The sequence below is a fragment of the Siphateles boraxobius genome, unplaced genomic scaffold (assembly GCF_051911475.1).
Source record: "Siphateles boraxobius isolate OS27281-9 unplaced genomic scaffold, OSU_SipBor_1 9, whole genome shotgun sequence".
In the NCBI taxonomy this organism is placed as follows: Eukaryota; Metazoa; Chordata; class Actinopteri; order Cypriniformes; family Leuciscidae; genus Siphateles; species Siphateles boraxobius.
The window spans coordinates 31,883,400-31,898,244 of record NW_027509219.1 but is presented as its reverse complement, the minus strand read 5'-3'; the positions used below and the strand labels follow the sequence as shown (position 1 = coordinate 31,898,244).

Here is a 14,845-nt window from a genome sequence, read left to right as displayed (position 1 = left end):
TTTCTCCAGGACCAAATAATCTGAGTTGCTATCCATTTCATGCACATCAGTCACATCTCCTAAACCTTGCCTGTTCTATCAGTTATATAAGCGATTGATTTGATACTCTGTCTTCAAAGGTGTCTCCCAGTCAGACTCAGAGCTCTTATGTGTGGGGCGTCTCCAGTGTCTCATATGGTTTGTTTTGTGCTTCAGGGCATAAAGTTGGTGAAGGCTTGTGCAGCAGCAGCAGCAGGAGCCGCAGCACAGTGGCTCCCCCCTCAGGCCAGTCTCAGTACTGCAGAAACACCCAGCAGCTTCTGCTTCATGGCCACAAGTCCCAATCTCTGCAGTACATATGACTGTTACCAAACCGTGAGAAGGTAAGAAACGAGTGAGCTATTTACACGCTTGTCTGATTTGAGTAGAATCTAGCTAAGTCTTCTGCCGGAGACATTCGTCATTGTAATGTTTGGTTTGTTTTCTTGTCTCTCTGTAGGTAAACTAACAATCAGGAGGCAGTGAGGTGATGCAAACGACGTATGACATGGAGGTCAAAAGTCACCTGATAACAGGCCCTGGTGAGCGTCTCCATGTGCATGTGTGTGTGTTTGCTTGCTGTCTTCCTAAGAATTGTACTTTGCAAGTTGTTTGTCTGACGGGTGTGTGTTTTGTTTTTGTCTGTTATTGTGGCGAGCAAATATCCTCACAAAGACCTTTTAAGGAGAACATCTTCATAAAATGTTTCGTGATGCAAGAAATTACATGCTTCACCTTTAAATTTAATTTTACAAGCAAAAAGGACAAAAGCTGTCCAATATTGGAAGGTTAAGGGTGCACAGGATACCAGTAACCCATAATCACACTTTATGACTAGTGCTTTTCCATGTCTTCCCAGTCATTCTTGATTTCTGGATAATGATTTAAACTATTTAAGATTTAAGATAAACTATGTAGGTTTTCTTGATTTTTTTATTACTATTCTAGCCTATGTAATCACACTTTTTAAAAAATTCAAGACTTTCCTGACTAGGGGAAAATTTAGGAACTTTAAAAAAAACTATTTATACTGTATATATAGTTTTTTTTAAGTTCCTATATATAGGTATATATATAGAGTTCCTATAGAGCTCTATATAGTATATCCTATATAGAGTTCTTAAAATTAGAACCTTTACACTAGTTTAAAAAAAAGAAATGAATACTTTTATTCAACATGGATGCATTAAATTGATCAAAAGTGACTGTAAATACATTTATAATGTATTTAAAAAATGCTGTTCTTTTGAACTTTCTGTTCATCAAAGAATCCTAAAAAACAATATTGATAATAACAAACAAGAAATATTACTTGAGCAGCAAATCAGCATATTATACTGATTTCTGAAAGATCACGTGTCACTGAAGACTGGAGTAATGATGCTGAAAATTCAAGAATAAATAACATTTCAAAATATATTATTGACAGTTCTTTTAAATTTTAATAATATATCACAATGTTACTGTTTTACTGTATTTTTGATCAAATAAATGCAGTTTTGGTGAGCAGAAGAGACTTCTTTCAAAAACATAAAAATCGTAGCCACCCCAAACTTTAGTGTAAAACAATGAAAATGAGTCAGTCTGAGGTAACATGACGTGTGTGTTTGCAGAGCTGCAGGACAGTAAGCAGCACGCGGAGCGGATGGTGGAGCTGCAGGAGCGTAGGAGAAGTCTGCAGTCGCTGCTCAACACTCGATTAGCAGAACTCAAACGTGTGTGTCTGCTGGAGGCGGTCAGTGTCTCATCATTTTAAAGTCCAATTACATTCCTGAATTTAATCTGAATGGAGGGAACCAACAGGATGCAGATTTGACGTTCAAATTTGAATTTAATTTAGATATTTAGAACTTGTGCTAGTTTCTTAGAACAAAGCTCTTAGAAAGAGCTTAGAATTAAACTTTGTATTTCTCCCTGGTGTCACTGCTGAACCACATAGCTGCCAGATCATGTGACGCTGCAGAGATTCCGGCACAAGCCCATCTGATCTTTGCTCATACTTGTATCTCAGCAAGCTTGGCATTTAAAATGCTTGTTATATACATGTAACTTCAGGTGTGTTTTTCATGATGTGCTTCAGGTATAGTTCACCCCAAGATTTTGTCATAATTTACTCATCCTCAAGTTATTCCAAACCTGTATGTATTTCTTTCTAATGCTGAACACAGAATAAGATATTTTGTAGAATGTTGGTAACCATACAGTTGACGGCATCCATTGACTTTCATATTATGGGAAAAAAAACTATGGCTTTGGTTAGCCACATTCTTCAGTTGGAACAACATGAGGGTGAGTAAATGATAACAGACTTTTCATTTTTGGATGAAAAATCCATGTAAAGGAGTGGAAAAGAGGATTTTTCTTTCTCTTTTGAAATAATGTGTATAATGTGACACTCTAACATTCATAACGCAAAACTCGTGCTTATGAAAATTAAGCTGATAATATGTGTCATTCCAAAATTGTTGTGGTTATGATGTCACATCTACGAACACATTAACATATGAACAACAGTGTGTGCACACCAGCGTCTTACCAGAAATATCATTTATTTCACATTCATAAATGTTAGCCAATCATAATAGAGCTCATGTTCATTTAGAACATATAGCAGCAAAACAGCCTGTTTAATTCTACAGATGAAATTAAATTAAATTAAATTAAATTGAAAAATAATTGAAGTAAAAATATAATTAATTCAATGTTTTGTTCAAACTAAATTAAAATAAATGAATATGAATATAAATAAATATAATATTCTACAAAAGTAAACATGGCTGCTTTAATATATTAGAAAATAATATTGAAACTAATGAAAATGTTTGCTCGTCATACATTTTTTAGGAAATGACAGGTGAAGTTCCTCATGAATATCCTCTGGAAAGCGGAGAGAAAGTCCCTCATGTGCGGCGCAGGGCTGGTCTGTCCCGCAGCAGTTCCAAACAAAACACGAAAAATGAGGTGTGTGGATTTGAGATGATACTGTATATGGGTGGCCACTAATTTGAAATTGGATACATGATGGATAAACATCATAAGTTGCTGAATGTTTGTGTTCTGGCTTAGGAAGAGGACGCCTCTCAGCGCAAGACAAAGAAAACTCTGTTCAGCGGCGCCCTCCGTAGACATGCCGATTCAGAACAGCATCCTTCACACAGCAAACGAACCGTTCACAGAGGATGCCACACAGGTGAGCTTGAGGAATACTCAAGAGGAAATAAACTCCATTTCATGCATGAAATTTTATATAATATTTTACTCATATATACAGTATGTACAGAAAGATGTTTTAATGTTTTTGAAAGAAGCATCTTCTGCTCACCAAGGCTGCATTTATGTAATCAGAAATACAGTAAAAACAGTAATATTGTGAAATATCATTACAAATTCAAATAAGTGTTTTCTATTATAATATATTTTAAATGTAATTTATTCCTGTGATGCAAAGCTGAATTTTTCAGTCTTCAGTCACATGATCCTTTAGAAATCATTCTGGACATTTCTGAATATTATCAATGTTGAATACAGTTGTGTTGCTTAATATTTTTTTAGAAACCATAATACATTTTGTTTCAGGATTTTTTGATGAACAGCATTCATTTGAAATATTTTTGTAATATTATAAATGTCTTTACTGTCACTTTTATTCCCAAACTTTTGAATGGCATGGCTTAAAATTATTTGGACATTTAAACCACATTTAATAAATGTCATTAATCAAACCAAGTATCCAAATACTTTTTGAGGTGACTGTATATATAATGAAAAAGGTTTTTATTTTTTGAACTAAAGTACAGCATGTCAACTGCCCATTAAGAATGATCATTTTTTGTTGTCCATTAAACCCAGTAAACACATACAAATTGATTATTTATACTAGCTGCTCAACTAATTGACAAATCGATAATGTTTGTCTCTGCTCGGTCCATGATCAAACTGAGCAAACAAGCCGTGATAATACTGACATACAGTAATGATTATAGATTAGACTGATTGAACTGTGCAGAGATAACAGAGACTGGTTAACAGATCAAACTAAAGACTCAGAGATCAGTTTCAAGATAACAAAGGTTAAAGCTAATCATATTAACAATTATTCTGATATTACATGTGGTGTTTAACTCATGTAAATTTGGTAAATTACCTGATCAGGCTTGGCCTGTGAGAGACAGGACGAAGAGTGGTTTACAACGGATCAGACCAGTTTAGTGTCAGACTGGTGGTCTGGCTTTGGACCGCGGGAATAGTTGATTATGCTTGCATGTTTGTGTATGTGGGATAAATTTAGAAAGGAAAGTTGTCTCTTGTGTGCAAACATGGAAAACAGTCCATCTTGAATGAGATACACGAGACGTTGTGCAACAGGAAGTGTTGAGTAACTGGTCTGTTTCTGGCCATTATTACTAAAATGATGATGCAAGTTCAGTAAAAAATGTAACAAACACACAGTTATGTAGCTTTCTGAAGGAAGCCAAACAGACGTATTGTTTTCATATGAAACTATTAACTATTGACCCTTAACCCTACCTCTCCAAAATCGTTTTGAATTTTTAAGGTAAAAAATTATTTTTATTCTGTTTTTGTTTTTGTCTATTGCGACAATTGAATCTTTGTCTTTTACATGTACTAGTTATCACATTAGAGTTAAACCTCTTTAAATAATAAATTGTTAAAAATGCAAGTTAAAATCTTTAATACATATCTCCATAATTTTATAAATATAGAAAAAATTTAGAAAAATATTACTTTTATCCACATTTTTAGCTTTGAGGACATCTAAAAGAAAATTTTGTCAGATTTAGCAGAATTTTTTTCTTCATGTCTAGCACATAAAATAACCATTGGACAATATGACACCCTCGTCCATTATCAGCAGCATAGAGCCAATACAGTGTGTTAATGTGACTTCTTGTAATGTTTGTTTGAGTTCAGTTATGTAGTGTGTGAATGTTTATATCTTCAGATAACGCAGTGAAGTCAGAGAGCAGCTCCACATCAGATTCCACCAATCAGGACACTGGTGAGTAATGGCACGGATCAGTGCTTTACATTAGCAGGATAATGAATGCGAGAGATAAGAAGCACTATTACAATGGCAGGATGAGTTTAGTGGATGGAGAGTCCCGCGGGGGTCATTAGAGTCTTCACATCAATGAGTCAAAAAGCCTGTTATTAACACTCACTGAACTAATCCTCTCCCTGTGGCATTTCTGATTCTCACACATATTCTCTCTCTCTCTCTCTCTCTCTCTCTCTCTCTCTCTCTCTCTCTCTCTCTCTCTCTCTCTCTCTCTCTCTCTCTCTCTCTCTCTCTCTCTCTCACACACTCACTCTTTCTATCAGTTTTCAATCAGCATCAAGCATCAGTACAAATAACAACACAAATTAGTTAATATAGTGACTTAGTCATTGATTGTGCTTATTTTCTGAGGGTATGGCATTCAGATATGAATTTAGCTGTAATCGATACATAAAAACCCTCCTTTATTCACACTTGTGTATGTTCAGTGGCCCCAAAAATTATTTAGACACTTAAGACACACTATATAAAAATATATAGATATAGATATAAAGATATTTGATACAAATATAAAACCAACTGCACAAATATAGTTTGTGCATCATTTGAGAGCAGATCACAGTTGCTTTGTTTTGTTATTTAATTAAATGAAATAAGAACTTCTGTGTTACACACATTAACCTCTTAAAGATTGCAGTCTGTAATAAAAAAAGAAAAAGAAATTAAAACTTTTATTCAGCAAAGATGCATTAAATTGATCAAAACTGACAGTAAAGACATTTATAAGATTTCTATTTCAAATAAATGCTGTTCTTTTGAACTTTCTAATTATCAAAGAATCCTGAAAAAAAGTACCATGGTTTCCAGAAAAAACGTTTTTTAACACTGATAAAAATAAGAAACGTTTCTTGTGCAGCAAATCATTATATTAGTATGATTTCTGAAGGATCATGTGACACTGAAGACTGGAGTAATGATGCTGAAAATTCAGCCTTGCGTCACAGGAATAAATTGCATTTTAAAGTATAGTCAAATAGAAAACTGGTACACAATATTACTATATTTTTTATCAAATAAACGCAGCCTTGGTGAGCATAAGAGACTCTTTCAGAAATCATACCGACCCCAAACCTTTGAACAGTAGTATGTCTTAGAAGTGTATAACTGTGAATTATAAAGTTGGCTCTGTCTCAACCTCTCTCTCTCTCCTTCAGAAGACGCCTCTGACGGCCTGTCCCCCTCACGTCCCCGGCTGGTCTCGGGGAGTCCAGACAACAGGTTCTCTCGGAAACTGTCCCCCGTGGAGATCTATTACGAGATAAAGACTCGCCGCAACTCTGTGGCCAGCTCAGCCAGGTACTCGCTCAGCACTATTTGCTTTCGTGCTCAGCATGAGAAACCAGGAACAGCTGTTTTTACACTTTATGTAGATCCAAAGGTGAATCAGCATTGATAAGCTGATCTGGAATCACCACATTTGGATGGAAAAAATGTATGTGGTTTGTAATTTATAGCTGATTCTAGAACAAAGGCTCTTTGCAACTCATGGATATTTTGGCAAAAATCTAAAAGACATTGTAAATTGTAACCCCAGCTGTAACTATATTCATCATGTGACTATTCAAATATCACTGTATAATGAAAATAAATGGTTGCACTTTATTTAATTGTATGTGTAATTACATGTACTTCTAGTGTACTTACCTAAGCAAATACTGGGTAAAATAAGGTAACTACATGGGTTAGGTTTAGGTGTAGGTTCAGGGTTAGTGCTTATTTATGGTAACACTTTATTTTACAGTGTCCTTGTTACATATGTTACATGTAATTACCATAGTAATAACAGTAAATTATGCCTAATTACATGCAATTAACCCTCAACCAAATCCTAATCCTAACCTAACCCTGTAGTAAGTACATGTAGTTAATTAATATTACATTGTACTTAAATATTTAATTACACTGTAACAATGACACCTTAAAATAACGTGTAACCCTAGTTATTATTACCCAGTTATTGTAATTACTGTAATAAGTACATAGTATGTACATGGGGAACAGGATTGTAAAATGAAGTGCTTCCAAAATTATACAGCTACAATTTAGAATCAAAACATAACTTCATCCTCAGTTTTATAAATAGGTATTTGTCAGCATATAACATATAACATGTGCTGCTAGATTTATAACAAGAAGATGTAACTAGACTTTTTTTTTTTTTCCCAGCCCGAGTCACACTCTTCCAAGAAGTGTGTCGAATATAGAAGGTAGAAGTGTACCAGCAACTCCGCTCTTGTCCCGCAATGGAATAACAGGAGTGCACATCAGGTTACAAATGCGCAAAACACCATGCACAAACAGAGGTTAAAACACTGCGCAGATCAGCTCGCATGCTGACTATATAGCTAATTATAGTTAAAAAGTCCTGAATTGATAATGGCACAAACATTTTGATTAAATTACTTATTTGCAATAAAGTGTAATGAAGTAATGGATGTCTAAGGAGGTTGAGCGTAAAGCCCCATTATTTCCTACTCAATCCAATTACACATACAGAGCAGCTTGTTGTGCCGCAGTGCCGGGAGACACTGATATCAGGACGTTTGGATACTGTTGTGTTGTGTGGCTGTCATTTCATCAGAGAGACACTTGGGTAGCTTAAAGGGATAGTCCACCCAAAAATGAAAATTCTGTCATTATTAACTCAATAAATCTGTATGTATTTCTTTCTTCAAAAAAAGCTAATTTTGAAGAATGTTGGTTTCGGTTCCACTGACTTCCATTGTATTTTCTTTCCGTATTATGGAAGTCAGTGGGAATTAAAACTGTTTGGTTACTAACATTCTTCAGAATATCTTCTCTTATGTTCCGCAGAACAAAGAAAGTCGTATTGGTTTGGAACGAAATGAGGGTGTTTACCTATAAAATGAAAATTATTCCATAATTTATTCATCCTCAAGCCATCCTAGGTGTATATGACTTTCTTCTTTCTGCCAAACACAATCGGAGTTTTATTAAAAAATATCCTGGTTCTTCCAAACTTTATAATGGGAGTGAATTGTACCTTGTTTTTTGAAGCTCCATCCATCATAAAAGTAATCCATACGGCTCCAGACAGTTAATAAAGGTCTTCTGAAGCGAAGAGATGCTTTTTTGTTAGAAAAATATCCATAGTTATAACTTTATGAATTATAATCATGGGCTTCCGATAACTGCCGTATGCGAGTCAGGAGAGTGACCTCTGACCGGTTATGCAGTAGTTACACTCCCATTATAAAGTTTGGAAGAGCCAGGATTATTTAATATGACTCAGATTGTCTTTGGCTGAAAGAAGAAAGTCATTTACACCTAGGATGGCTTGGGGGTCAGTACATTATGGATCATTTTTAGTTTTGGGGTGAATGCATCTTTTGAGCAATTTACTGCATCCTTGCTGAATAAAAGTAGTCAATTATTTGATGAAGAAAAAAAATCATACTGGCCCCTGTTACGACCCTGTCTAGGGTGAGACTGCAACATAAACTGGAATTGGAAACCAAAGATCCTTTTTACACTTTTATTTACAGAACCACAAATGAAAGCACAACTTTAGGGGTGAGCAAAGGCCAAAACAACAAACAAACACCAACTAACTCCTGACAGAAAATCTAAATTCCCTATCAAAAGAAAATAAACTAAATACCTGTACAATAAATTACCCTATCTCCCTTTCTAATGAAAAACAGGAGAAAACACCATTTACAAAAGGATTGGCACACACAATATTTACAATACTTTACAAAATATACAAAAAGGAAATGAGATTGACAGCCACATATCAACTCAAAGCCAAAATTCACACTGCACACAACAGGCAGATCAACAAGCAAGCTAACAGTAACAACACACTGTAGCAAACACACAATAGCACATGTACAACTGAACAACAGGAAATGCCAGGTTGAGCAGAGCTCCCTCTTCAGGCACTCTAGATCATTTTATTGCCCCAGTGGCCCCATTAGCACCAATCACATCTGTAGATCACTTTGTTCTCAGCCAATCCTGTGAAAGAAAAGGGCAGGACAAAAAGAGAGAGCAACAAATACACAATGCGTCTGGGGACGTAACCGCCCCAAACTTTTAAATGGTAGTGAACGTATTTTAATGTGTTGTTTATTTGCGCAGGTCAGAATCATCTAGCGGCACTGCTGCCGTGAAGCAGTGGTCAGACAATCCCGAGGCGTCCCAGCAGATGCCTCTGCAGTCTCAGGAGGGGTCCTACGAGCAAGGGCACAGACGAAGCAATAGCTCCGAGACGTTACTCGACCGGCACGCCTCTGCGGTGGAGGAGGGAGGTCAAAGGTTAGGCATGGCTGTTCGAAACGGCCCATACAAGAGCTCAGAAGCAATCATGGACACAACTTTAAAACAGGCACAGCGGAGCAGCCCCGAACGGCAGGTAAACGGACACACCGAGCTGGCCCGCGTTCGCTCGGCTGTGGGAGGTCGAGGAACGAACGGAGGTGGCGGTTACAATGAGATCCTCATAGATTATGTGTGGGGAAAACAGCAGAAAATGCAAGCTCAGCAAAGACTGCAGGTCCAAAATAGTGCAAAAACCCGGCCGTGGCCCGAAGGTCCCAATGCTCCACCACCTGCTTACAGGAACGGCTTCCCCCAATCGCAGCAGCTTATCCTGGGCAACGGCCCTCCGGCCTACAGCCCACTAATGCTGAGAGGGAAACCCGGCGAGCCTCGGAGGGTCAAAGTGACACGCACCAAATCCTGCGGTCCGTTCGTTCCCTTACAGCAGCACCAGCAAGAGTCTATCCTGCTCTCTGCCTACACTGAAACCAACACCGCCAGTGGCACCGCCGTTAATGCACTGCACAACCAGCACATAGACCACCCTCACAGACCACCACACTATCCAACCGAGTCGTCCACACCCACGACCCCCGACGACCCCACACGCAGCCTGCACAAGGCCTTGGCGCTGGAGGGCTTGAGAGACTGGTATCTGCGGAACGCGCTGGGACAGCCGGCCAATGGAGGGAAGGGCAAAGAGGGGACGCAGACTCAGCGCAGGCGTACCACGTCCTCTCTGCACACCTCGCAACCCCATCCGCCCCTAAAACACCAGCCACAGTCCTTTCAGACGGACACATCCTATCCACAGATGCCTCAGTCGGCCACGTTTCATGGCCACCCTCTACACGGCAGGTAATTGCAGACCGAAATACAATCTACATTCATATGATACATGAACCATCAGTCAAGAAACCCTTGTTTTCGAAAAAGGTAAATATATATATTAGGTATCATGACTTTTACAGCATTTATTTATCTTGGTCAATGTTCTTTTCTGCATTCACTAAGTTTCACAAAGTTTTGGAATTTATTTTTATTATAGTAGTTAAACAATAGTATATATTTTTTAAATTAACATTTTAAATATTTTTTTACAGTTTTTTTATGTTTTTGAAAAAAGTCTCTTATGCTCACCAAGGCTGCATTTATTTTATTAAAATTAAATAAAAACAGTAATATTGTGAAATATTATTACAAATTAAAATAGCTGTTTTCTATTTTGATATATTTTAAATTGTAATTTATTCCTGTGATGAAAAGCTGAATATTCAGCATCATTACTCCAGTCTTCAGTGTCACATGATCATTTTCTGCATTTTCACATTTCAAGCTGTACAAATGAACAGTTAGTTCAATTGAATGAATTATAGTATTTTTTCATTATAGTATTTTTGAATGAACAATAGTATTTTTTTAATTAACATTCAATTTTTCATATTTATTATGGTACCATTCAAAAGTTAAGGGGTTTGTAAGATTTTTTTAATGTTTTTGAAAGAAGTCTCTCATGCTTATCGAGGCAAGACCGTAAAATGGTAAGAAATATGACAAATTGTAAAATATTATTACACTTTAACATTTTCTATTTGAATATATTTTAAAATGTAATTTAATCCTGTGTAAGAAAGTTCAAAAGAACAGCATTTTTGAAAGATTAAAATCTTTACTGTCTCTTTTGATCAATTTAATGCATCCTTGCTGAATACAATTTTTTTTTAAACAACCCAAACAAACAAAATTTAACGACCCCAAACTGTTGAACAGTAGTGTATATATTTTAATATTATATTTTATATACATTTTAAACACTTCCTTTTCTTAGATGTTCATCATACCTCATTAATCTTTGTCACCTCTTCTTTCTTCTTCCCTATAGGTCGATGGAGCTTTCTTTGTACCAAGATACCGTTTCATCTAAAATGCAGGAGATGACACTTAAAGAGACCAGTAATGACAGACCCACGCCAGGCACGCTGGTCTGACACTCAAACAAACACTCTCACCCACACACACTCATGCAAACACAAAGAGACTTCAGCAAACACCAGCTTACCTGTGTATGGAATGGCAGACTGGACTTTTAAAGAGACTTTTTGCTTCCTTTCAGCGGTTAGAATTGAATAATTCTGACGGAAATCAGCCTATCATCCTTGTAATACTAATATATGCTAAGCAACAACTGTCATGGGACAAACACTTGTACTAAAGACCATTTTCAGCATGAGATCAAGCTGTCTTCTAGTTTCACATAATTTCTGGGTTCCTGTAGACTTAAGTAGTTTAGTGAATTTCCCTTTTAATCAGCAAAAGGTTAGTCAGAGAAAAAAGACAAAATGTCACCATATTTCTATTAGTAAACAACAATGTGAGTTAATTCTATTACACTATTTCCAGCCTTGGTTTAGATTTGTCACTATAAAACAAGTTTTTGTTGTTTATGAGAATCCAGTATTGGTCGCTGGTCATTTGAGGCCCTTTGAAAAAAATCAGGATCTTAATGTTTTTATGAAAATACTTCTATGCAAATTACAATCAAGAAGACTGTGTTTAGACTAAATTAATACTTTTTTTTGTCATTTTGGGTAGCAATTTTAAAATGTGCAGGATAAAAAACAAACCAAATCTTAAACTTTGATTGACTGTTAAAGAGTCAGTGACTCTGTATTTCATGAAATTTATAATTCTGTTAGTATCTTTATTACTAATGTAAAAGAGTATACATGTTGTGCTCATTCAGGATGATGACATTTGATAGGATAGTTCACCCAAAAATGAAAATTGTCATTTACTCTCCCTCAAGTTGTTCCAAACCTGTATGAGTTTATTTGTTCTGTTGAACACAAAAGAAGAATGTTGGTTACCAAACAATTGCCAGCCCTCATTGACTTCCATTGTATGAAAAAACAAAACAAAAAAAACTATGGAAGTCAATGGGGATAGAAACTGTTTGGTAACCAACATTCTTCCAAATATCTTCGTACTTCATAATCATACAGGTTTTATTACAGCTTGAGTGTGAGTAAATGTTCATTTTTGGGTGAACTATGCCTTTACGAATGGCACAAAGGTCGCTGTGCGGCTCAAACGACATCTTTATCATTATCACATGTATTTATGATTGTTTATATTTCCTCAGGCTGTAATTACCAGTATTACTATATACAATCACATCAAATTTGCAGGAAGAATGAAGTAAAATTAACATTTGATGTATTAAATTGCATTTCTTCAGAAATGAAGCAAGAATGAAAGAGTGAATCTCATGAAACCTGTCAAGAACACATTTCACTCCAAAATCAAAAGAAAAATGATGTTTAAAGCAACTCTTTTAGGTCCATTAAGATTTACATTATGATTTTATTTTCTTTGACAATAAAGCACAAACCCAATTCTCATTACTGTAATAGAAGAAAATAATCATGGATTTAAGGATCATCATTGTATTTTACTGCTGGATTTATGCTGATTTAAAAAAGGATCCTTTCTGGATAGGATGAATTTTAATTACAGTAATGAAAATTTAATGGGAGTGATCATTGAGAATAATGAGAAACATAAAAACGCTCAAAAGCTAAACATCCAGATGCATTAGTAATGCGAGTGTGGGAGGGAAACGTGCTTAATGTTCATGAAAATCTCACACACAAAAAACATGGGTCTTAAAAATCGAGTTCCTTTTCTTTAGAGAAAATATAATTTTGAAAAGTATATTGATATTGGGGTGAAATATGACTGTTTCCATGAGACTCTCCCTAATTCTATCAGGTTTTTTATAACAATGACCACTAGGAGGAGCCCTATGATCTGTTTTCAGGGGTTCTGGATCCATTCAAATCACCAGCACCCACTGCAGAAGCATGCAAAGCGTCCTGCCAGGTGCAGTGCTTGTCACAAGAATCACCAGCTTCTTGTGTACAAGCGCCTTAATTGCAATTGTCCATTGTTTTTCCTATCGGATTGACTGCAGATGTCAATATTTACGGTATCTCTCAGTAATTAGATTGCATGAAATGAAAAGGCTTAATTAACGAAATCGGGACTCCGTATTTAAGCCAAGAAATTGGCAAGAATTTTCCAGCACCCTCCTTTAGAATTTATTTGATGAATTGTGATACTCAGAATGTGGCATTGCCTACTAATGCCAGGATGCCAACCTTGGACCGTTGTGCCTAGCAAATGCGGCGGAGAAGACTTTACTAAGCTCCATGTAACAAATGGGTATTTCTCATTAGTTTCAGTAAAGAATTTGGCTCCTACCACCAGATTTTACTCTCTATTTAGGAATGAAACCTAAAAACTAAAACAGGCATTTGGATTGCTGGCTAATCCATTCAAATATATGTAGTTTGCTTTGTTCCTATAGTGTTAGTGCTCCCTTCTGGAAAACAAAACAAAACGAAAAACCTTGATGTACCAATGCATGCGGGTATCTGTTCTTCTTTATTCCCTCTAAGACTCGTCTACTGTTCCCTCATATTTTTTGGTTCATTGTATTATCATTGACAGCATTATATAGGCAAATTGATGTAGGCTAGGTCTTGAAAAGCTTCTTCATGTCAGATGCCGTCACCTGAATATATCTGTTGAATATAAAGCTGAGAGCCGAAGCAATGGAAACTTTCTCAGACACTCTTGACACCAAATGCTGCCTCAGGACTACACTGAAAGCTGCTTTGATTGTGCTCTGTCCATTTCAAATAAACACCACTGATGCATGAAAGTGTCACTGATAGAAACTTATCTTTTTTTTTACTTAAAACAGACTTTAACACAAGTGACCAGTGAGAAGATTACCGAATGTTTATGATGCTTGTAAAACCTTGCTGAGGACATTTAAGGTCATCTATGTCAAATGTTTTTATCGTTTTGAAAGAAATATGATTATTTCTGTTGATAACATAAAACTTATAAGATAATGATCTAAATGATGAATAATATGAAGGATACCAGCCTTTTATTTTTGATTAAAGACTTGATAAACTGATAACACTGAAGGCAAATAAAACCAATGTTTTAGGATCTCTGTTTTGCTTCATCATGGTACCAAAAGCTAACACTTTGTAAAGATGTTCCCTCCATGTTTTGGATACTATTGGATATTGTATTTTCCCTGCTCCAATTTTAAAAATCCTTATCGAAATCCTCTTTAATCGCTATTTTCCTGATCACGTGTTATCACTTTTGGAAGAAACGTCTCCTGTATATAATTTGCTGTTTTCCACTTGGTTTTCAACATTTTCTATCTCTATTAAAAAAAAATCAAATTAAAAACCAAGAATGTACAAAGTTTGTTTTTGATAAAGTGTTTTTTGGTCAGATGCAGTAATCTGTGTTTTTTAAACAGCCCACATGTTCTGATTGATAGGCCTAACTAATAAAATAAATTAAGTTTTAATTCTTAATAACAACTAAACCACATGACTAAGTATTACCATATTATAATATTAATTAATGATG

The 14,845-nt window shown here is 35.9% G+C and overlaps 1 protein-coding gene across 2 annotated transcripts in view; it reads left to right on the top strand.

Annotated features, from left to right (window-relative positions):
- ccdc120a (coiled-coil domain containing 120a) overlaps positions 1 to 14,708 on the top strand; it is a 51,829-nt gene extending 37,121 nt beyond the window's left edge. For both annotated transcript variants that reach the window (XM_077224333.1, XM_077224332.1), the window contains exons 2-11: positions 196 to 362; positions 479 to 560; positions 1,632 to 1,753; positions 2,863 to 2,979; positions 3,085 to 3,208; positions 4,982 to 5,038; positions 6,253 to 6,394; positions 7,265 to 7,366; positions 9,203 to 10,240; positions 11,265 to 14,708. In XM_077224333.1, the coding sequence (XP_077080448.1) occupies positions 509 to 560; positions 1,632 to 1,753; positions 2,863 to 2,979; positions 3,085 to 3,208; positions 4,982 to 5,038; positions 6,253 to 6,394; positions 7,265 to 7,366; positions 9,203 to 10,240; positions 11,265 to 11,370 (1,860 nt within the window). In that variant the 5' untranslated portion in view covers positions 196 to 362; positions 479 to 508 and the 3' untranslated portion in view covers positions 11,371 to 14,708. The remainder of the gene's footprint in view (positions 1 to 195; positions 363 to 478; positions 561 to 1,631; positions 1,754 to 2,862; positions 2,980 to 3,084; positions 3,209 to 4,981; positions 5,039 to 6,252; positions 6,395 to 7,264; positions 7,367 to 9,202; positions 10,241 to 11,264) is intronic.
- Positions 14,709 to 14,845: the final 137 nt, after the last annotated feature.